The sequence below is a fragment of the Ambystoma mexicanum genome, chromosome 5q (assembly GCF_040938575.1).
Source record: "Ambystoma mexicanum isolate Mex_15411 chromosome 5q, UKY_AmexF1_1, whole genome shotgun sequence".
Lineage (NCBI taxonomy): Eukaryota > Metazoa > Chordata > Amphibia > Caudata > Ambystomatidae > Ambystoma > Ambystoma mexicanum.
Genome location: NC_090933.1, coordinates 446199801 through 446224930, shown reverse-complemented (window position 1 = coordinate 446224930; position 25130 = coordinate 446199801). Strand labels below are relative to the sequence as shown.

General features: G+C 46.6%; 1 protein-coding gene across 2 annotated transcripts in view; it reads right to left on the bottom strand.

Moving 5' to 3' along the window:
- Nucleotides 1–25130, bottom strand: part of LOC138497449 (transcription initiation factor TFIID subunit 4B-like) — a 927656-nt gene that overhangs the window by 771161 nt on the left and 131365 nt on the right. For both annotated transcript variants that reach the window (XM_069620942.1, XM_069620943.1), the window contains one exon: nt 10841–12481. In XM_069620942.1, the coding sequence (XP_069477043.1) occupies nt 10841–12481 (1641 nt within the window). The remainder of the gene's footprint in view (nt 1–10840; nt 12482–25130) is intronic.

Sequence of the window (25130 nt, the reverse complement as noted above, 5' to 3'; positions counted from 1 at the left end):
AGGCCTAGCAGTGTCCGAATCAGCCTTCATGGCTTTAAGGCCTCATCGATTATGTCCCCAAACAGATTTTTCCCTTCACATGGCATATCAACCTTGTGTTGTGCTTCTTGGTGAAAATCAGGGCAACGTAGTCATGCCTGGTATGTAAGGACTACACCATTGCTGGTCTGCTTGAACCCCGTTTCAACATGGTCTACAGCGATGTTGATGCTGTGATTCGATGCTTCCTCTCCTTCGCGCACCAGCATCATGGCCTCTTTACTCTGCTGTTCTGGCAAGTGTTCCAATAAAGGAGCCAGACGGTGCAATATCTCTCGATCATATCGAGCGACGATTGCCAGGGCATTGGCTGCTTTAACAGTTGTCACCCCAATGGTGAGAACCTTCTTTCCAAAAGGCATCCATTTTGTGGGTTTCGTTGTCTGGCGGAGTGGCTTGCTGCCGCTGAGACAACAGACTTTGGAGCAGGTTGCAAGGTGAGGCATTTCGGTGTATCTGGAGCCCTAAAATTCTTCTCCAACCTTCTTTTAACCGCCAATTCGGTAAAAGGATGTTTCATAGTACGGAGGCCCCCCTGCCACACATGATCCAGAATGGGTATGAAAAAGACTGCCTTCCTGCATTTGAGGCAACAATCTTTCTTCTCCTGATCTGGAATTAGACCAAGCTCCTGGCATGCCTTAGACATCAAGGAGCGAAATGCCCAGATAAATCGTCCGGAGGCGAAGGCTGAACCGGGCTACCTGGTGCATCTTGGTCAGGATCTGTGTCGCACGTGTCGGCTCTCCGTGGAGACAAGGAGGCGGTGGAAATTGTATCCCTCGGACCAGTGTCCTGGTCTTTGTCGATCAATTCCCGTTCTTCTTGGTCGCTCCTACATGGACTGAATGTACGTGAAGGTCTAGGAGGCGTCTAACCTAGCAAGTATGCCCTGGTCTCTACAAAGATAGGTTGGATCCGTTCGTTGAGGGGTAACTTGAGGTTCTCCATAAGGTTGAATTGCTTGCGGAAGCCTGGCATCAAACTGACCTAACAGACTGAAGTGTAGTAAGGACCTGCAGGGAAAGTAGGGATTGTGGAATAAGGGGGTATTGTGTCTGCATACCGCCTATTCCTGCAGATGTTGATGGCAAAATAGGTGTTTGAGACCTTAGAGGCGTTTTCCCCTAAAGATGGTCCCTGGATAGGATTATCAGAAGTGGATTCTTCAGGATCAGATTCAAAGACAGCTTGACATTAGTATGGTGGAGGCTCAAAATCAGATGTAATCTCATGCTGCAGAATGTCTTCTTGCATGCGGGTACTCCATAGGAGACATTCCCAGGGGAGCCTGGTCGCGCTGCATCGCGGTCCCAGTTGGGGTTTTTAAAATAACCTTACGGGGAAAATATATTGCCTTCTGGCAGTAATTAAGAAATCTGACGTGGTAGTGGCCGGGTGCGTAGGCTTTTCAGCAGACTACTTCTTGGTCAACGACAAGAGACGAGCCGTAGACCCCAACGAAGATGCCGTCGTCGCCGATGGTGTGGTCGGGGTAGATTTAGACTCATGGCCGTTGACGGGTGTCTCGATGACTACTCATGGCCGGAGGAGGATCTTCGAGATTCAGACGAGTGCTGTTTGACACTCATCGAGGTAGACTTTCCAATGACAAGGTCGAGGAGGATTTCTTAGCCGATTTGGCTCTGTGTTTGTCCGTAGGCAGAGGAGATTTCCTGGAAGGATTAGCAGATTTTGACGAGGGGCGAGAGCCCTTGTCCATTGGTTTGTCTGACAGTGACTTCAACAACTGTCCCTTGGAAAAGTGTTTGGACCCGGAATGGGACTTTTCACCACTAGGTGGTGGTTTCTTTAAAGGCAAATAGCAGGTAAGGTAATAGCACTCACTAAAAATAGGCAAATCCTCCCAAAAAATAAAAAGGGAGTACAAATACTCCCAACAAAACTATAGGCTAGAGACAAGTAGGACCTTGTGGCCCTGCTTTACCACCACACAGATCCATGTATATGTTTGGACTACTAGTACATATGGTGCCACAGGAAGAACATACTATTATTACTGCCTGGTCCATAGAGGAAATCTTTTAATGTGCATGAATGAACTAGGTGCAAATAAATAATTACAAAAACATTTCAGTTTTCCAGTTAAAACTTTGATTTGCTTAAAGAATGCTCCGATTGGGAATGGGACTTACTTTCTTACCCCCTAAAATATTTTACTCCCAACTTTAAAAAATAGGGAGTAAAATACTCCCACTTCAAACTCCTATCTGAAGCACGAGTGTTTGGCTTTATTGTGCCCAGAGGATGATCTTGCCTCACCAGTCTTTTTCTCCTTCTCCAGCTCCTAAAATCTGGACCTCTGTCTTGACGGAGACCACATGTCAGAGGGAGTGGTTGCTCTCCCACTCCGTGACAAGCCAACCTCAGTGGCCAGAGACTCCTTTATTGAGCCAGCAGATTAGGGTTTCATTTATTGTTTTAAGGGTCTTTTGTAACAAACCCTGGCAGATGTGTCAGCTGTCAGCGGAATGGTTCGGGTATAGGCAGTAAAGAAATTGAGTGCCTGTCCCCCCCTCAAATGTTTTTTAGGCCGCAGGTGTTGCAGCCTAAATACTTAGGTCCTGAAGTTTCCATTGTTGGTTAAACCAGAAGATGAAATTTGAAGAAAAAGTTAATTTCTAAAGAAATTGAATTTTCTCTCAGGAGAGAAACACGAGACATCCCAACGGCTTGGAAGACAGTTGAAATCTGAGGGGAAGCTGCTGGGGCAGAGCTATACACAACGTCCCATTGGTGGGTACCAAAAGCACCCACAACGGCGTTGATGGGACACTCAAGGTGTCAAGATTTTCCATAGGAAAGCAACTAAGTCAAAGTAACCAGGGTTTACCAGCCTGACGAAGGGGAATACAGCATGTAAATCCATGAAAGAACCTCTGCTTAAGAAAGTGGCTCTGTGTTCTTTTCATTATGGATCCTAAAGGTTGGAATACCCCGACTATGGGGTACCTCAATGGAAGCCCAGTCTCTCAGAGAGAGTACCTTCATTGTCATGTGGCTAGGCTGGTGGTGTTTTCACCTGCATAAAATGTTTTCACTGTTTGCATTTCACTGTACCTAGCTTGGTCCTTCATTGGCTACATTCATCAAAACAGATTGCTGAGAGGGGGGGGCGGAGGGGACTTTTGCGCTCGCGATGTACGGCCGCCTGAGCGCGAGTTCCACGCAGGGGCAAACCACAACTTCAAAAAACTTGCAGGGGTGCAGAACATTTTTCGAGGAGAAGCTACTGGCTGCTTCCTGTAACCCTCCTGCAGCTGTCGTCTAGCTATCAACTACCGAGGGTTAACTGGGATGGAGAAATCGCCGGTCCGGGGATAGCCGTGGGTCCTCCCCGCAGCATCGCACTGCGCTTGCAGGAAGATCGGACCCACACAGACTTGAGCAGCGAGGGCTTGTTGGGGGTATGGGCGCCTGCCGCCCCGAGCTGTGCGCCTCCCTGCCTTGGATGGGAGGCAGCGATAGGGTGACAAACACAAACTTCTCCAACGAGGTGGACGCCTGCTCGAACCACCTCAGTGCCCTTCTTCAGCCAACAGTCCAAGCGACCGCACTTCCAATGATGTGTGACCCCAGAGGCGGGACCCTAACATGAGCGGGCGGTTCGGCCGCACCACACCCGCCCCGCAGACACAAACCAGCGGTCCCCACGACGCCATTCAAGTCCAGCTGTGCCATTCATTAGTCAGAGGCGCAGCACACCGCACCGTGGGACTGCACCCATGGAGCTCATCAACTGTCCCACACTGCCAGCTGTGATTTCGACCCCTCTGGGGGACGGCGGGCGCTGCCCTCCAATGGTTGCCTAAGCGCAGTGAGTACATAGGACCATTTGCTCACCCTACCACCGTATTACGGCTTCCCTCCGACTGTAGAGAGCTCCACGGACGGCATACTCACGGTGGGGGCGTTCAGTGGGTCCTGCTGTCCTGCGCCCTACTCATTAGTATCAGGACATTCTATGGCCATCTCCCTCCCCAATGCTTGCTGCCCTGATATTCCACTACTAAAGCCTCACACCGGATGCAACAAACTCCACTTTGACGATATCTGGCTGAGAACCCTGGTAACGAGTGCTGCTCCATTCACCCACATATTTCGGGCGGACGTCAAACACCACCTCCGGCAGCATCTTCTGCCTGACACTAGACTATTGCTGTGATTAACACATTTGGGCGGTGAAGCTCCAGAGGTGCACTTGATTGCTGAGCAGCATACATAAATGTTAATGAAGTGGCAGCGCAGAGCACCCTAGCTGCCAGTTTCTTCGGCTCTGTCGCTTGCGGGGACGTGGCCCACGTAGAGGAGGGCCGACTGGCGTATTGGCTACAATCACCATCCTTTGCACCAGAGAGGCTTGCTGCTCTTGGGTCGCCCCGCTGTACAGGGCAATTAACCTGGCCACCCCTTTGGTGCAGTTTGCCATATAGAGCCACACGACTACCACTGCGAATGCAGCTGGCCCAGGCCCCGGAGTTTGGGCGACACCGCTGACCCACGAGCAATAGGCGAGGTGTTCACATAATCCTTGACGGAAGTCCCTCCATTACACGCCCTCCGCCCCTCATGTATGTGGGAGGCCACAGTCCACTGGAAGGACAGCTGGACGCTCTTCTGGATCCAAGCGAAATGCCTCGTGGATTTATTGAGGCTTGCTCTATCCTTGTGAGGTGAAGTTGAATAGGTACCTCTACCGCTATACCTCAGAGGGGTGAGGGTGGGAAGGGGAAAATAGGACAGGTCCACTGGGCATCTGGGAACACTAAAAGGGGAGGTGTTGCCACAGTCCACCATAAGCCATGCAGGCTGCAGGAGTGTGTAGCTACAAACCTGCTAGAAGGAAGAATGCTGATATTGCAGGTTAACATGGAGGGAGCAAGAATATTACTGGCGGCAGTCTATGCCCCCAACAAGGGACAAGAGGAATTCTTACATGAGGCGTTTGATAAAATACAAGGGCTCGAGGCAGACCTATGCATTATATGGCAGGGGTGGGGTTGGATCTTAATTCATGGGCAAACGAAACCTGGGATAGAAAGGCAAAGGGGGAAGAGGTCGGAAAAGGAGTAAACAAATTGGGTCACCTGGGACAGGCAATGAAGATGTGCGGCATAGTGGATGTATGGCGGAGTCAGCAACCACGGGAGGAGGGATTTACCTTCTTTTCAATACCGCACAAAACTTACACCAGGATTGTCTATTTACTCGTAAACAAGGATCAGGGCATGAGGGTGTTGCGTAGCAACATCAATCCTATGTGATGGACCGACCACGATAGGACGATTATGACCCTGGACGTGGGAGGGCTGCACAGACCAGGGGGTATGTGGCGTTGTAAAGAATCACTCTGGGGCGATCCCATCTCTCCCGACCAGTTGGCTAAAGCAATAACAGAATATTTCGAACTAAACGATACCGGGGAAGTGAGCACCGGGGTGGTCTGGGATGCGGGGAAAGAGACTCTGTGGGGTTTCTTGATCAGAGAGGGGGCAAGGAACAAAAGGGAGAGGGGACTGAGGGAAGAAAGACTTATACAAGCGATACTGGAGGGGGGAGGTAAGGATGCATGCCGCAGGTGGGAATTCAGATGGGATTAGGGAAGAGTTGTTTTCTAAGTGGGTGAAGCTAAAGGCACTGGGGATGGGGGAAATCCTATAGAAATTGAGGTATCTGAAACAGAAATACTATGAAAGGGGGGACAAGGCAGATGGTCTACTGGCAGCATGGCTCTGAGGCCCTGAAGAAGGCAACCAGGTCTTGCCTAAAGATATTGCTGAAGGATTCACCCAATACTATGAGACGCTATACAGGTCCGAAACCTCTGGTAAGGAAATGCAGTGGAGGAATACTTGAGGGGCATGAATATGACCAAACTTACACACCCAGAGGTGGAGCAGCTAGAAAGTCCAATTACGGCCTAAGAGGTGCAGGACACGATAGCGCGTCTCCCTAAAGAAAAAGCATCACGGGAGGATGGCTATATTATAGGGGTCTATAAAAAAATATGCAGGAGTCCTAGCACAATATATGGTGAAGTTCTAGAACCACACTAGACACGGGAGAGGTTCCCGCAACTTCGGTCAGTAAGGGCCGGATATCTAATTACGAAGGAGGGGAGAGACCTGGCTCAATGCTCGTCATACGGCCCAATCTCGCTCTGAAATGTGGACGACCAAATATTCCCAAGAATCATAGCAACACGATTTGAAGGGAAATTACCCTACATAGCACACCCAGATGAAATGGGATTCATAACAGGCAGACAAGGCCCCAATGCGATTTGGAACACACTGGATTTCATGGAACATGCTAAGGGAAACTCGGGGTACCAAGCACTACTAGGTTTGGACGCCGAAAAGGCCTTCCGTTGAGTGGGGCTTCCTCTTTGCAATACTACAAAAGAAAGAGGTGGGGACAGAATGTGCCAGGCGATTGGAGCAATTTACTCTGAGCCCACGGCAAAGGTGGTTGTCAACTGGACAAGATCGAAAGAATTTGAGATAGGCAGAGGTACCAGACAGGGATGCCCTCTATCGCCCTTATAATTTGCAATGGAACCAATAGTGTCAGTCCAGAAAATCTAGACATCCCTGGGTGGAAGGAAATGCATGATAATTGGTTGGCCGAGGACCAACCGCCTCATTTATAGTGTTAAGAATACACGCTCATTAGTTATTACGTAGCTATTGGCCCAGCTAGAGTGCGGCCATTTTAAGATGACTAGAATCGCCATTTTGTTTTCTCCGTTCTCTTTAACTTTGCCTCATGTAAATCTGCTTTGCTGTAGCTATTATTTCGCTTCAATGGTCCAAGGCTACGAAAGCATGTTGAAACATTACACTGGAGAGCCAGATAGAAATGCCCGATTCCCTCCCTCATATATCCTTGAAGACAGGGAGCAAGGCATTTAATCAGTACATGAATGCCAGTGAGTCTCTTGAAAGAATAGCAATGTACGAGTCTAGCATTTAAAGAGTTGAATTATGTTCTTTACGGTCCCCCTTCCTGAGGCTAGTGAAGCACTGGAGAGCGGGCTGACCTCCAGAGCGAGAATTGAAACTTAGATATTGGGAGGCCTGGTATGCGCCAGTCTCCTACGCACAGCTTGCCTATGAGAAACAGAAACACTGTTCTCGCAAACAAAGAATGATGTCTGTAAAACTGGAGATTTCAACCTGCTACTGAATATGGTGGTCTAAGGTGTCATATTTGACACACTGGTCAATTGTCGCCTCTAATTCAAAGGGAAATGAATTGGGGGCAGCATCAAATGTGTCATAGCTGATTGTAAGGTGCTCCCTTTGTATATATGTAACTGAAGTACGTCGCTCGGGTGCTTGCGTCCTCCGAGGTCTGTTTAGACACATCGTGGGGCGTGATACCACTTGGCCAATTGGGACTATTTTGTATTGCAATAAACCCTAGATTTTGGGAACAGAACCTTGTGTTTGGCGTATCTATTTGTGTGTGGTGACTTTGCCTTGTTTCCACATTCGAGGATCCCTCAGGGGCCCCTTCACTAGGGTAAAGACGACGAGAGGAAGACCAGATAAAGGGTATTAGGGTAGGGGCATAGACATAAGGCGAGCATGTACACTGACGATATACTGCTATACCTCTCAGAGAGGGATCAGTTCAGAGGGTGCTACCTCTCAGAGAGGGATCAGTTCAGAGGGTGCTACCTCTCAGAGAGGGATCAGTTCAGAGGGTGCTTAGGACACTGAAAGAATGTGGGAAAGTATTGGGTTTTAAGGTAAGCATCAGTAAATCGATTCTCCTCCCCCTACAGGCGTACACTGAGAAGCGTAGCAAAGCAGGGAGTGGGCAGACATAGGCATACCGGTCGAAAGGGACAGCATAAAGTACCTAGGGGTGAGAATACCTCAAGACTTGAACTTATGAGCGCAGCTTCCCCCCCATTACTGCACAGACTTTTCAGTGAGCTGGAAGCCTGGTCAAAATTAACGATCTCCTGTTGGGAAGGCTAGATGCAGTAAAAATGATGCTTCTCCCTAGAGTGCGTTATACCTATACCAAGCGCTCCCAATAGATCTACCTGAATCTCACTTTGCAGATCTGAAGAGAATAGTAAGGTTCCTGTGGCAAGGGAAAAAACAAAGGGTAGCCTACATGTTACTGATGCAACCCAAAGAGAAAAGTGGCGTGGGACTACCAAGGATGCGCACCTACTACAGAGCAGCCCAATTCAGAGGCTTGATTCCTCACCTGTGCATGGACAGGGAGAAGCAATGGGGTAGGCATAGAGAACTTCCTATTTCGACCAGTCACTCTGCAAGAATGGCTCTGGGCACCGGCAAAGGCAGCCCCAGGTAGGGTTCACTCACATAAGATCCTGGGCCCGCTTTGGAGATTATGGAGGGTCAAAAGGGAGATGGTGATGGCCATGATGTGACTTCAATCATTAAGCCATATATTCCCCTCCGCTCCTCGATACGGGACTGCATACCAGACCATGAGAGGTTCCAGGACTGGTTCGAAGCGGGTTGGACAGAGTAGGCCAGGTCCTAAAGAAAGATAGATTTGTGGACAAAGCAGACCTTGAGATGATCCTAGGGAAAGTCTCAGTATTTTATAAAGGGGTACTGTAGGAAGAATGGAAGGTACATCTACAGAGGGAGCTGCCGCGTATGGAGAGGTTACTGGACACAGAGCGGAACAAGGGGTATCATATCCAGAATGTATCAGGCATTGTTGGAGGCGCGGGGGGAGAAATTAACACTCAAGGAGAAACGGAAGCGAGACATGGGTTTGGAATGGAGAAAGAACAGTGTAGGAGATTGTGTGCGAGTGCTCACTGTACATCGGTGGCTTGCCAATATAAACTGCACGGGCGCAAACCTCTATACAGGTGGCAGTGGGACCAAGTGAGGATTTCGAAGATGTTCCCAGGGGCAGATCCTCACTGCTGGCGGAAATGCGGGCAAGTGGCAGACTACTGGCACATGTGGTGGTGGTGCGAAAATTTGCAGAAGTATTGGGAGGAGATCATGGGGTGGATAAAGGGCCTGGAGGGAGTAGAGGCATCTGAACCCCCTACTGGTGTTTGGTATGGAGACAGTCGACTTCCACATATGCCCCACTATATTCTACTGGCAGCCAGGGCATGTTTGGCTGGGGGATGGAAGAGAGGAGCTCCCGAACGAAAAAGGATGGGCCTCAAAAGCGTTGGACCCGAAGAGGCCACAGGTGGAAGGTAGGAAACAGGGGGATGGGGGGGGGGGGGGACAGCAGGGTAGGAGTGACCAGAGTACCCCGGTTTTAAACAGGGGATGCACTGGTAGAGAGGAGCGAATCGTTACTGGGGGGGGGACAGAATTAATAAAGTAGGTGTGCCCCAATTAGGACCCAGAGGAATAGACATTGACCCCAAGGGTGAACATGGTGGGAAAGCTCTTGGCAAAGGTTCTAATGAGCTACTGGAGGAACTGGAACATAGGATCCAAAGGGATCACCGATGTGGCAGTCCTGGAGTCACACAAGACTTGTATGCAAATGGGGTAGAGGATGGAGGGGGGGGGGGAGAAGGGGTAGGGAAAGGAAGTTTAAAGTTGCTGGTGGCGGGAGAAAACAGAAAATGTATATGGTGAATGTATGTTTTTATACGAGGTATTAAGTATGTTGCAACTGTGCAAATTCACCAATAAACTATATTTGAAAAAATGGGAGTGGCTAGTGTGTTGAGCTTGGAGGGGTTGTGGGTGTGGCCAATGTATTGCACTTGGCAGAATTGTGTTGCAGCTGGATGAGCTCTGAGGACATACTTGGAAGAACTTGGAGAGCAGCCAATATACTAACCCACCCTGCTCCCCTCCAACTTATCTGCCAAATACTATGCACACACTATGGGCTAGCCAAACTACACAAACACACCCAACATAACTGACCCCAACATAACTGACATTTGCATAGAAACAATCCCAGACACTGGACGTTACCCTTACGGATACAACAAGCCAGTGCACACAATCTTAACTACCAGTCAAACTACACACCTAACAAACTTGCATACAAACAACCAAGACACTGCGCCCTACCCTTATGGAGACATTAAGCCAATGCATGAAATCAACTCATCAGTAAGCCAACACACCGACAGTAGTTTCTCCTGGTTCTGGCCTCATCCCAATACTCTTCCCTCGCTAACCCACCCACCCTCTTTCTTGTAGAGCAACGGGAGTGCCTGGAGACCATGCCAAGGGCGCACAGTATAGAACAAGTTAACATAACATTTGAACCCTGTATTAGGCGTAAAAATCAACTTTTTCCAGATTGTGCCAAAGCACCTCATCTGCAAGATCACACCTGGTAAAACCGGCTCAAATGAGAGCTGAATTCAGATGAACAGTTAGACCTGCATACCTCAGGAAATTATTTCAGGAAATGGTTATTTCAAGAAATTCAAAGAGGAAAAAATAAGCAATGAACAAAACAGACAAGTTAACTGGATATAAAGGATTGTGCAAGTGAGTACCAATTACGCAGATCAAAGAGAACAGACATTCACGCTTAACAATTCAGAAGGAAATCGTATGTGGTCAGAAACAGATGTGCTGGATTATCCTCTGTAAAATAGCGCACAAACCAAGATAAGCACATTAAAACAGACAATGACGAAATTACTTTGCACATTTACCACTCATGAGCATGGTTTATTGTGCAGTATCCAATCTAGAACAAAGCATTTTCAGGAGAAAAAAGTCTTCATCGGATAGTATCAAATTCATAAAACGGTCCCGGCATAAAATAAAAGACTTACTGTAGAGTTTGTATTCTGACCAGAAGGTGTGGTATTTGTTGTGCCTTCTGCTTTGACAGAGATCAGTTTCTGAGTCACAGTTGGTGCAGGTGTTCTGACAGCTGGATTCAAATGGGCAGGAGTCGTCACAGCAAGGGCAGTTGTGCTGACCGTAACAGGCAATTTTTGAGTAGCAGCAGTCACAGGCATGCAAATGGCTGCAGGAAGGCCAACAGTTGTAGGAATGAAGGAAGGTGTTGGTGCTCCAACAGAATTGGTGGTCCCAACAGCAACAGGATTCCGAATAGAGCCAGGCATGCCTAATGTAACCGGTGTTCCAGCGTTTGCTGGTGTGCCAATGGTGACAGACATTCGAGAGCCAGCAGACATCCCAAATGTTGCAGGAACACGAATTGTAGCAGGCATACCAATAGTCAAAGGTGCTGGAGTAGTGGTAGGAACACCAATTGTCACAGACGTCCGATTAGCTACAGGCATTCCAAGAGACGGCATCCTAACTGCAGCTGGCGTGCCAACAAAGGCCGGCACAGACACTGGGGCAGGCGTTTCGAGAGAGGTCGGTGCAGACACTGTGGCAGGTACAGCTACGGGAGCTGGCGATCCAGACAAGGCTGGTACACCAACAGGAGTGTTAAGAGAGGCTGGCATCCTAACCATGGGTTGTGTGCCAAGGGAGGCTTGCATTCCAATTGTGGTAGGCACGCTAAGAGGGGCAGTCTTTCTAACTGCAGCAGACATGCCAACTGTAGCAGACGAGCCAATGGCCGCAGGTGTGCCAATAGTGATAGACATCCGAGTAGGAGCAGATGTGCCATGTAATGCAGATGTCGCAGTAGACGTGCCAACAGTCAGAGTATCAGCAGAAGTGCCAAATGTAGAAGGAAGTCTGGTAAGGGATTGAGGAGCAACAGTGGTGGGTACCCTGGTATTGGCAGGCATGACCGTAGCAGTTGTGCGAATAGGTAAAGGCGTCCGGGGAATGGCTTGTGTGCCAACAGCAGCAGGAGTCCAAGCCATGGAAGGCATGCCAATAGGACCAGGTGTACTAACGGTCATAAGCGTCCGAGTAACAGCAGTCGTGCTAACAGCCCCAGGCAAATGAGTAATGGTAGTACCAACAGTCACTGGAGTCCGAATAACGGGAGGTGTGCTAATAGTCACAGGCATACGAGTACTAGGAGATGTACCAACAGTCAAGGGGGTCTGAATAATGGGAGGCGTACCAACAGTTGCAGGTGTCCGTGAAATGGCATGTGCACCAAGAGAGCTTGAAGTAAGAGCTGGCATGCCAACTGCTATGGAGGTCCCCGCACCAACAGACAAGCCCGTCACAGAGGTTGGGCAAGCGGAAGACATGCCATTCATAGACGCCGTAGTAAAGGTAGGCATGCCAATAGTAACAGATGTCAAGGTAGTGGCAGGTGTGCCTAGTGTAGCAGGAATCCGAAAAGGTGCAGGTGTACCAACTGGCACAGGCAACCGTGCAGCAGCAGGCATACCAATAGTTGCAGGAGTCGCTGTTGCCGCGGTTATACCAACTGAAATGGGGGTACCAGTTGAGGCAAATGTTCCAGCAGATGCAGTAGTTCCAGCAGTCAGAGGTGCAGATGAAGTGGGAAGATTAACATTTGCAGTTGCTGACTAAAATAAAAAGAAAAACAATTTCAAAATGTAAAACATTTGCCTTGGTGGCAATACAACAGATACAGGAATGTGGACATTGCATAATTTAACTGAATTAGATCAATTATAAGTTGCTAGCATGCACGTCAATTATGTACTTCACTTTCAGATACAGAAAAAGCTGACAAAAATGAAGCTTTGGCAGTGTGCAAGTGTCTTTGCAAAGAGAAGCAAGAAAAGGTCTAGTTCGATATGTGCCTCCAAAGCATCAACCATGCCTATACAAACAAACCCAAGAAAGCACTGGCAACCCCTTGTCACCAACTGCCCCAAACGATCGCCCCAGTTGTCTCACCTTCAAGGTAACTATACACAAAGACAGGCCAACCTTCATCACTGCCCTCGCAGCCACCAGTTAACAAGACAGCATAGTCTCGATAATGAAATTCCATCCAGATAAGATGCCGCAGTTACCCAAGAAATTCCACAGAGGACAGGTCCCCAGACTAGCGAATACATCCACACTGACCAAGACAACCATATCAGCTTCAGTTCAACTACCCACCTGTCCATTGTAAATATACTAGAGAAAGCATGCCATATACAACTGTAAAAATATATCAATATCTACAACTTCCTACACTTAACAAGACCGTCAGACACAGATGCACGACCGAAATCCCAAGCATGCAAGTGATAATCAATGCCTGCTGTGTCATGGGCAATCGTGATCCCTTGCCTACTGGTTGACCTTAATCTCTCCAGAACCTTTGAAACACATTGCTATAAAGCACTCAACATCCAATCAACTTCAAAGGGATTAAACAAATAGGCTGTGCAAAGGGTCTCCCATCTCAAACACCAACTTGCCCAAAAAGAGATCAGACGACAAAATACAGTGCACAGTGATCACTCGCAAGGTGCCATCCACTCTGAGTGATCTTCAAACTTTATCTGGAATGGCTGGAACTCTGCCGATGGGGAATCATGACCCATCAATATTCCAGGGGGCAATAAAGTTGCAACCTACTAGCCAACCATCAAAAAGTTACTTTACATGAAGGCTTTTCATCAGCTTACAACAGGACAATGTTAGTGGCTGGACAAAAGACACAGGGTTCTGAGGGTGATGGTTCCTTGACCTGTATTGGGTAGATTGTACTAGGGAAGAATAAAGAAACAAATGTCCAGTTTATGGTCCAATGGGGCTTTCTTGCTTCCTCTTAAACTGCCCAATTTCCTCCTAACGAATGATCAAGTAAAAAATAAATAAGTCTGCGTTTGGCTACTGTCGGAGGTTGGCAAGGCATCCACTGAAGTTTGCAGGGGATGGAGAACCCACTTCAGTGGGCATGGTTGCTTTGCGGTCCTCATCTGGCAGCACCTGCGCTTGGCCCACTTCCAACGGGTCTAGGAAACTGCCAAATATCTTTAGCAGCAGAGTGTTCTTAGAGCTTCTGGCCCAGAGGGAGCGATTGATCAGTCCTCTGTACTCCTGCTTAGATTTCCGGGGGGAGGGATTTGTGCCACAGGTCACACTAATGTGGGAGGGTAAAATAGGCTCTATGCCACTTGGTGATGCAACAACTCGTTCCACTACCAGCCACTAATGTCTTCCCTGGACCAATTTGGCCCACTAGAAACTACCTGTTCACAACAGATAATGGGGTCACTGGCTCTCACCCTCCCCAAGTTCGAGGCAAACATCTCCCAGTCTGGCAGGTAATTTTGTAAACTCCAACCTAAATCTAAATTCATTCCCATAATACAACAGGGAAATTTCATTTATGCTTTTCACAAGCAAGGGACAGACCCATTACTAGAAGGATGAATTGCAATCAAAATGCAAAAGAAAAAAAACGGCCTTAAAACAATCTCAAATCCAATAAAGAAAATAATAAAAGAGGCTGACAAAGGTGGGAACTTTGTGTTCCTAGGCAGAACTGATTACATCAGAATGGCTGACTAACACTTGGCCATCCCAGGGTGTTACAAAATTGTACATAAAAGCTTTACAGCAGAGAGTATACAAGAATTACAGAGACTAGTTAACAAATGGCACAGTAAACTGCTTATTAAAGAATCATTCATGATCATCAATAAACCAAGGGTCCCAACAATCTACTTTAACAAAAGTTCATAAGGAGCATACCGAACTACCAGAAGTAAGACCAATTGTTAGTGGCATTGCGTGGGCAATGGAGAATGAATCAAAATTCATTGACAAAATTATCAGACCTGAGGTGTACAAACTAAATTCGTACACACATTAAATTCATACGCACATATTAGAAATGTTAAATGGAACAAGGAATACATGTTGGTCACCATGGATGTAAAAAGCACTGTATACATATATAGATCACAATTTGGTAATCAAAACCATTGATTTAACCTATGAGAATGTATCAGCTTCACACTTCTTGTTCATAGAAATGATTATTATTGAACCTTGTGCTAAAAATAATGTATTCTATTCAATAACACACTATATCAACAAACTAAGGGAATAGCGATGGGCACCAGTTTTGCACCACCATGGCAAATCTGTTTGCATCCATGTTTGTATTCCAATTCCCCTGCAAATACCCCGCCACCCTACAGGCGGATAGCTGTCACTTGAAAAGTGCAATACAAAACATTCCCATTGGGGAATTCACAAGGGCAAGAAGAAATAGTCATATCTGAAAAAACAAGCATGTTCTGTATGCAACTTAAATTCAAGAACGTGTGAAGATTGTGAACTTTGTGAGAGGGGTCCGAGTCCGGCGGAGGGAGACCCTTGTGAGAGAAACTGCCAGCAGAGAGTGGTCCAGCGTCAAGTGGGTGCTCATTCGAAGGTCTCTGGCTGGCGCCCCCTCCCCCGAACCAGGGGAAACAACGAGTACCAAGAGGCCATAGAGAAGGCCGGCGTGAGGTGTCAAGGTTTTCATACAAGGGTCAATCCAAACCCCTTGTACAATAGAAAGTCTGACACGTTGTAGAGGTTTTTGACACATTGTGGAGGCAGGCGTGAAACTGACTGAGGGACGCCTGTACATACATTGGGATGAATGAAATATGGGATGCCCGACTTAAGGGATGAGACCCAGACTTAGATAAAAAGGAAGAACCAAAGGGGTCTAGAATGACTGTTGAAAAGTGAACTATGGCAGATGTGGCACTTCTGTAAAGTGGTATGAACGAACTGTTAAAATGCTGATGCCAGAGTCACTGCACAGCAAGTGTTGCCCATTGCCGGTGAACTAGTCGCAGCAGGAAACAATGCAAACAACTAAGGCCGCAGTCAATATAAAACATTCAAATGCGGGAAACTTTTCCTTCGTGGGAGGGGAGGAGAGTGAAAAAGTTGCATGTAGTAAAAAAAAAAAAAAAAAAAATTAAGTATCAATAAAACAGGCCACATTTGTGTCAATACCTCGTGGCAGTTGATTGTAATAGAGTAAAATGGTAGGCGTATGTTAAGTTTTGATGGAGAAGGGTACCCTTGGGAGATAAGATGTGCCGAGTAAGGTCAAGGGAGGGCGTATGATGATAACTTCCTGGTTGAAAACCTCAGAACAAGCCGAGAGGTTTTTGTCTCCAGTATGGAACGATCCAGCACTTTTGTTGCTTTGAATACAGCGGCAGGGTCGTCAAAACACTTCATTCTTCTCAGTTTGATAAATAGGGTGCCATTAAATGAGGTAACCCTGGATATTACATCTCTTAGAAGCAGGAAAAATCCAGCATGAAACACTATATTGCAATACAAATGATTATTCCACTATGGGGAGGGGACTGGCAAGACCGGATTCCAGACAGCCTCGAAGCAGTTCCTAGCAGGGTTTTAAAGAAATCAAGAGACCTGATTAATGAGATGAGAAACCCTAATTGCTGCAGCGAAGTTTCTTCACCTACCCAAAAACTATGGGATGCTCGCAACCATTTCAGAAGAAAATCTCTAAACATACAGCAGGCCATACAATAGGGAATATAATTGTAATCAACATTCCAACCCCAATCAAGGACTCATCCTAAAACTCTGTAGATCAACAGCTGTAAACCAATACCAGAAACAGACTTAAAATTGGTGAAACCGAACAAAGACCTCTGACCCTGCCCCACAACATCTACTAATTGGTCCTTAGTAAGCACCAACTTTATACTCGCAAATTATTGAACTACGCTCTCGAAAGAAGCAACTGTACCAAAATCTTTCAAAACCGCCAACATCATACCACATCTACAAAGCACAACTATAGACCCAGAAGATCCCACCAACTCGTGCTCTCAAAAATTGAAACATACGCACCAAAATTCTAGAGTGCTACGCATACAGCCAAATCATGGAACAGTGTCCAATAACCAACTAGATCCCTCACAAGTTAGTTTCATATCTAGGAGAGGCACTGAATCTGCTTATGTTTCCATTTGGGACTAACTCAAAATCATTGCGGACATCAGCTCGGTCCTAGTACTAGACACCGGGGTGGTCTTTGACAGTACACCAACAAGGAGGCTTGAAGGGACCAGACGCCGTAATAACTCAAACTAATGAGATTTTTCCTAACAGACATCAGAAAAGACACGCCTCACTCCCTTTCAGTACAAACCCACGATCCATTACTGGTGGAATTCACCAGGGATCAAGTCTCACTACTACTTTTCAACATCCATACACCACTTGGAAAAATAAAAATAAATCATATGCGTCCACCCATTAGAACTATGCAGATGACAAATCAAATAAACGTAACTGACAATGGCAACTTTAGCACCAGCGTCAGCAATAACCTTACAATATTAAGAAAATAGAGGCCCACCAACTACCTAAAACCTCCATCTAAATCCCTTTATTCGTGAGATGCAACATCTCCTTTCCGCCAACTGCTCTTTGCTCCAGACTTCAACCTTACTGAATTCCCCAAATGTTACTCAACCGACCGTGTTCTGGAAAACGTAGATAAGCCTTCAAGTATATTTATGCCCAATCTTACTTTCACCAGAGTTCCTTGTGGCATGGGACACGGACACACACACACACACACTTCAGGCCCATCATAACTCTTCTTAGACATTATGGGCCGGATTCACAGAAGCATTTTAGAATGGTGCTGTCCCATTGAAAAACGCTCTTTAAATCAGGCCCCAATTCTCTTGTCCTCTTTCTCACCCATTTACATCCACCGTCCTTGACCTGCCCAACCATCCCGGGCAGAACCTGGTGTTGGGCTTACACTTCCTCAAACTTCTCAACTGAAAACACCAGTCAGTTCATGTGGATCTATTCTACATTGGAACACTTTCCTTAACAGCACGGACCAAGTTGCCACCAAGAACAGTTGCTATCCTAAGGGCATGCATCCAAAGCATTCCACAACAGCATTACCCTTGGGATAATATAGAGCGGTCGTCAAATGCTGTAGGACATGCAACTCCAAAAACGTCATCTGGAGACAAACTGGGTTCCATTGTCCGATAAAACTCTACTCTCCAAAAACTAGACTAAAAATGACATTACCTTCCTTGTACTAATTCCCTTCATCACACAGACTCCTGGCCATTTAGATAATAAACCTATTGCCACAACCACAATTTCGATGTGCCTTTCCCCCACCCTCACATTTAAAAGGACTGTGGCTGATATGGTGTTCACCTTCATCGCAGGGGTCCTTTTCTGCAACACTCACTATCCCTAAAATACCCACATTCCCAATTGCGTTTCAATCTTGTTACCGTTAATAGCTCCTTCTTAACAAACCTTTGGTTTTACTCAATCAAAAATTACCTTCATGTGCCACTGCCATGATTGCCTCCCTCATACCTTTGGGTACCACCACACAATGCCCTCTCGTTAGCAACTTCTCTTGCATACCCAACTAATTTTTAATCTCCTAAATCCTTTAAATTCATTACCAATGTCAACTCTAGGCCACTCGTCAACAACATATCCTGTCAACTTCTTGTGAGTCATACTCATCATTCAACCCATTCTTACGCCAGTATACATTTCAAATGTATAAATCACTGCCATTGCCTCCGGAGCCACTCATCCCCAGCATGCTCCTTGTTCCTAACAGCATTACTACACAAAGCATCAGCTTCTACATTACATTCCCCGCTAATCTACTCCACGTCACAATCTAGTCCCTGCAAACTATGAACCCATCAATCAATTCTCCTTGAAATGCAAAAAAAGACCCTTTTCATCGAAAATGAACACCAACAGTTTACGATCCGTGACATTCATAAAAAAAAGTCTTTCGCCACACATGTTTTGAATTACACCCCATACTCAAGCTAAAGCCTCATTCTCCAACACTATCTTTCCTCTGCATCTCAACATACGGGAGGCAACCAGCACAGTGTTTACACTGAATCATTTGCTTGCATTAGTACACATCCTATACCATTCTTGCTAGTATCAATATACAGAAGTACTGGCAGATCATCATGAAAACCCTTCAACACCGGGGCATCCACCACAGATTCTGAATTCCTCCTCACAACTGTCATCCCAGACAAAGTTCGCATTCTACTTTGTCAAAGCTCTAAAAGTCTGTTGCATCTTTAAAGTTATTCATACATTTTCCATAATATTCAATCAGACCTAGAAATTATGCTACTGCCTTTACTTTTGGTTATATGCCATCCAGTGATAATGTCCCAAATCGTGCTTCTTAAATTTGCACTTTACTAACAAAATCGATCCTGCGTCACATACAAGTCTCTGCACTTTATTCAATGCTCATGCATAGTCTGGTCCTTTTCCCCCAGATAAGTAGCTCATCTAGTGGCACCCGGCCCCTGTGATTCCCCCATATCTGCCTATCCATGACTCTGGAAAACTGTTGCAGCAGTTACCAGACGAAAAGAAATCCTCTTGCACCTATACAACCCAAACAGGGATTAAAAGGTGTCAAATCCATGCAACTGTGGTGAAGTCGTATCTGATGATAGGCAGATATTAAGGTCGATTACGGAGAACATCTTTTCCCTAGAAATACCTCATCAACTCATTAATCTTGGGCAGTAGAAGCCCATCAGCAAATACATTCTTGTTTAAAGCTGTAAAGTCTAAGCAGAATCAATGCCGACGCCTCTGGCACGCCTATATCGTCCTCGATTACTAGTCTTTCAAGTTAACCCTCAATTTCAGCCTGCAGGGCTAATGGGATTGTTCCCGCCATGGCTCTGACTGGCGCTGCACCCACCTACAGTCTGACCCGATTCACACATCTGTAAAGAAAGCATGGTATCAGAAGCATGACAGACACAAGGAATGTAGTTCAAGGATTAAATAACTTTGCGTGGGTTGGAAAACGCCTATTCTAAACCCAATTGCTAACTATGGGAGCAAATTACGATCATAAAAATAAAGAACACTGTCCTAGGCATGGCCTGTCAAAACAAACATGGCCTATACTAAAAAATAAATTTGCCAATCCTTACTCTATATAACAAAGGTCTGGGATGACTACGTTTATAACAAAACAGTGTACAGCAAAAATGAAAAGGTCCAATGGGTTCGGTAGTGGAGGACTGCTAAACTGTAGCCTCCCCTTCCCCCCACGTTTCAGCATGGGACAAGGCAGAACAAGAGTCGAACTTTGAGTACACTCGAAGCTCGTGGCACATGCAAGCAGTCCTTTGCTTTGTGCAAGGTAGCGTTGTTGATCAAGAGACTCTTCACTGGGACATATCCTGCTGTACAATTCACATGCTTTAACGTTACAAACAACAAATACTTCAGGTCCCCCTCCGTCTGGCTCATAACTATCTCTTTTCATTTTAATGTTGACTTCCCTCAGCTGGGCTCAAGTCAATCTACTCTCTCACACAAATGTCTCACAAGTAAAGGCTCCCCTCGATTGGGCGCAAGCCTCTTAACCATAATGATTTCAAACCTTCGATTGTGCAAAGGGGTTTTGCTTTGATCTTTGCATGACAACTTTGATTTTAGTTCATTCAGCTCTGCACTTTCACTCAGACGCCCAGTCGGAGACCGACGACTGGGCACCCGAGGTGCCGGACCACTCCGCAGTAGCTTATCGAGTCATTTTCTGTACCTCAGAAACTCCCTCTTGCCGCATAGCCTTCACTGGCATCTCTCAATATGGGCTGTCAAAAAGCTGTTCACGTTGCAACAATCTTTCCGCTTGCAGCCTTCGCTTCAAAGCACACCAGTATCTCACAGTTCCCTCCAACTCACTGGTTAGACAAAGCTGCTTTATCGGCAGCTTTGTTCCTCGAGCCAAGGACGATACTTCAGCAGCTGTAGCTCCTCTGCCTCCAGGAGACATGCAGAAGGGCCCCGGATATAGTGCACAGATTTCAAAGCTTTGCTCAGTATTCCTGCTAGGTTTTGCTTGTGCTGTTCGCCAACCATTCGGACATGACCATACAACAGGGTAAAGGGCCTCTCCCTTCACTCCCCCGGTCAGGTCTGCCACCACGCTTTGCGATATTGCTGCCACCATGGAAGTTTTGCTTCTCCTTGCCTTTCGCCTCGCTCTCTTGTATGTACTCCCATGTTCCACCTTTTATCCTAGTTGGGAAGGATAATAGGATTCAGGTGTGAGTCGTAGGCAAGTGCCGGACTCTGATGTCGGGACAAGTTAAACAGACTGGCTGGGTGAGTGAGTGAGAAACCCTTGGGTTTCCCACATCCCTTGAAACAACATGTGCTATTCTTGAATACTTGTTGGTAACGCCTCTCAAATTCCTTCGCTTGAACCTCTACCCCCCTCCTTGGTCATCCACTGTTCAGAAATATTCAGGATGTCCTGGGTCTAATTTTATTCCCAAATCAGCTTGTGCATTAAAGGACAAGTCTTCAACCTTCCTGGTCACTTATGTTATTCCTCTAAGACTTCAATCGCAACACAGCCTTCAATTACCCCACTATTCCGATGCATACATCCCCATATACATGAGCATTGTGTTAGCTCTCAGAGTAAGCAGCATCTCATCGTCCACCATGCCTCTACATTCATCAAATAAATCAGCTCCACTGTCTATTAGCATTTCTATTCCAACTCCGAGTATGCGGCTTAGCTCTGCTTGTCCAAGAATCGACTTCATGGACAACAAACTTCCTCCTTCTTGCGGTATGCTTCGGCTGCTCTGGGAGGTTACTTCCTGGACTAACCTTCCGTACCCAGACCAGTGTTTGCAGAACCTTGCTAGATGACCCTTCTTGCCACAATCTGAAAACTATGTGAACCGCAAAACACTTCTGGTCACTCACCAGGTGCTTGGAACGTCCACATGAATCGCGCGTCCTTACATTATTGTACCTCAGCTCTTCTCTGGCTCTCTAGTCCACTTCTCATGATTGATGGCTTGGCCTTTGGAATCGTTGCTTTTTCGGCTTGCACCACCATGTTTACATTGGTGCTCTGCTCGCTTCAGACACCAGTTCCCGAATGCATGTTTCAGTGTTGATTAATACAGGGAATTCGTCCCTTCTCCTTAAGGAAGGACAACCCTTTGGGACGAGGAAGGTGTGACCGATATGCAAGATACTCCCTAGGGAACAGGGCAAGTGGGATCTCACTGGGGTGACCCCCCAACCCCCTTAAGGGACAAGGAAGCCCAAATGCAATATATGACTACAACTTCCTGTGAGACAGAAATCCCATTGTTTATGGGTTATATGCAAATTGTCCATGTTGTAAAGGTAATGGACCCGTTATATGGAATGGCTTGGCTGCTGACCTCACTCGTTTACAGACACAGAACCAATAATCTGGGTTCTGCTCTTGTTCCACAGGAGAACCTAAGACACAAATCACACCTGCGGGGGAGGAGCAAGCCCAAGTCAGCCTGCAGACAGCAGAACCCTGCGCTGTTATCCTAGATGGGTCGATCCTGGAGGCAGGACTACATCAGATGCATAATGGGCAGAGAAATCCCAGAGCCTGAACACTGCCGAGCACAGAAGAGCAGAGTGCCCGACGACCCGAAGTCCCCTGAAGCATGAGACCAAACCACCAGACATGTAACACGCCTGAACTCTTGAGCCAAAATGTGGGTTTGCTGCAAGAAAGCAAACAACTCTGAAGGTGGAGCTCTGAAGCCAGAGCTGCCAACATTGAGGTATGCGCCCAGTACCGAGAAAGGGGTGGCCTGTTGAACTCCAAAGTAATCCACAAGGTGTAGAGACCATTGCGTCAAACACCGACAAGGATGAACAGCCCACGAGAGGGGGTAATACCAGTCTAGAAGGTATGCGGCCAATGAGGCAGAATCACTCACGAGAGGCCGGGAAAACCAGCAACCCTAGAAGTGGGTCGGAACATTGTATTATGCCTACAACCAGATAGCCCTCGCAGGGCTAAACCAAGACAGAATGCAATACCCTAGAGGGAGGAGTTACAAAGACCATGGAAGGTCAACACTCAGTGACTGAATTATAGGAATACATTTTGCAAATAGAGAGAACTTTGCGAGATTAGCAGAATCTTGCGGAGCTGGTCAAGATTCCCCTACTATAGAGTGTTGTGCGAAACAAACAAATTTTTTACTGTCTCTACAGGCAGAGGCCTGAACAAGGAAAGGGAAGAAACGAAACACAAGGTGGGGTGGGAGTGCAGCACCAGACACCCCAAGCCAAGAGGGGAGTAGAATACTTCTGTGGGTTATTGTTTTGGTTCTTGGTTAGTGGAAGGGCAGGAATTAAGACAGAAGGTTTGAGACACCGAATGATTGATATTTGTAAGACATCCTGACAAGCACCATCGTGGTTATGTTTTAGAAAAGGGACTCACCATCATTAGAAATAGACACATTTTGTTTCTTTAATAAACCCAAACGTTGTTGAAAGCGTGTCATCTCCCATCAGATTTACTACAGTAGGACTACACACGTTTCTCCACCTCAATTGCCATCTCCAATGTAAGGTCTCCCCCTCTCCAAAGGGTCTCAAATATCTTGCGGTTGTTACACTTAAATAATCCGAAATGTTCGTATGATACCAGCCACATCGCCCAAGACACTCGAAGATGCTAGGAGAGAGGTTAGATATAATAAATGTGTGATTGTTCATAGGTGTTCATTAGGATTTGCTGACACGTGTTTCGACCATAGAGGTCATTTGCAAGGCAGGAAGGATGTAGTGGTACTCGTGATGTGTTTTAAGGTCAGGAGGGGGAGGCCCCTGTAGTAATATTAATTGGGTAATCCACAATTCAGGGTTCCGGTACGTGATACTCGTACGGGTTGACTCGGTCGGTCACATTGGTTGCAGATAATCAATTGGTCTCTGCTCTTCCGTACAAGGTTCCCAACTACATTTCATTGGCCAACCTGTGTAAGAGCTGTAAACTCCTCTATAGACCCACTTGTTTCCAATTCTCTCGAGGCAAAGTGGTACCTTGCAAGTAGTTTGCCCTCCTTGACGATCAAGTGTTTGTCCAGCTTGAGTATACTCACATTTTTCCGATGGTTCGGGAAGTGTTTTGTAAATAATGTGCCCCTCATGGTGTAGACCAGTGGTCTTCAAACTTTGTGGGGACCAAAGCATGGCTAGGGAGTATGGTGATTGTTTTGAATAGAAAATATAAGCAGATATAGCATCTGTAGCCGGGGGGGCTCGACAAATTTGTATTCAAGGATGGTTCAGCATAAAAAAGTTGAATACCACTGGTCTAACCAGTGGTTTAACAGCCAGTCCTTTCTGTCGCTAGCAAATTTTGCTTGATAAAACCAGTAGATCTACCTTAAGAAACCTTCCATCCAATCTGGCATTTAATGAGGGGGTCACCAGGTGCTTGGAAAAAACAAGGGCGACCCATCTAAATTGGCCATAGCCCACTCTGGTTGTTAGAACATTAATCTCCCACAGTGTCAAATAGTACTTTTTATTATTATTAATATTCTCGTATGTGTATCTGCTATGTTCACAGCACTTTGTGTCCCAAGATTTACATCATTGGTTTTATTTCAGGTGCTGGGCTCTCTGTTGACGCTAATGTCCCGCTGCCAGGCAACCGAATGACACTGCTTGAGCCACGCAATACAGGAGCCACAGCCACTGGACTACCCCTCCAAAGTGCACGGGCACGAATGTGTAAGGCACAGGCTTACATTCAGATGGGTGAGGGCGTACTTTAGCAGGTCTGCACTGCTCCCACTCAAAATCTGCCACCCAAGTGCATGGTAACCTGCGCTCGCCTTTGCCGGGTCGGCTCCACAGTTGGGGACGGCCGACCTGGTCCTCTGGGGTTGCCCATCACGTGGGTTCAGTCCATGCTTCAATGGGGCAGAGGCTGGCGCTAGGCCCATCCAACTTCAAACACACTGGTCACTAGTATTGCTAAGGAAGCCTGTGGTGAAGTTTGTCCGATTTCTTTAAGTTCAGTCTGCAGCAGCCCCAGCCACACAGTCTTCACGACCATCCAGTTCCTTCAACTCCTCCCCTGCCTTTTCAAAATCACAGCCCTCAAGCTTCCATGCCTAGTCTTTTGTAATGCTCGCACCAATATTATTTTTTGTAATATAAAGCATTGGTCCCAATACTTTTAATTAACCCTTGAATTGTACACTGTGCCCATCTAAATACTTTTATACTAGATGTACAAGTCCTTGTATAGGCATTACTGTTTTGGAAATATATTAATGTTTCAAAACAGTGTCTGAATATCCAAAGTACTTATTTGAACTGATATGTTTATATATGTGC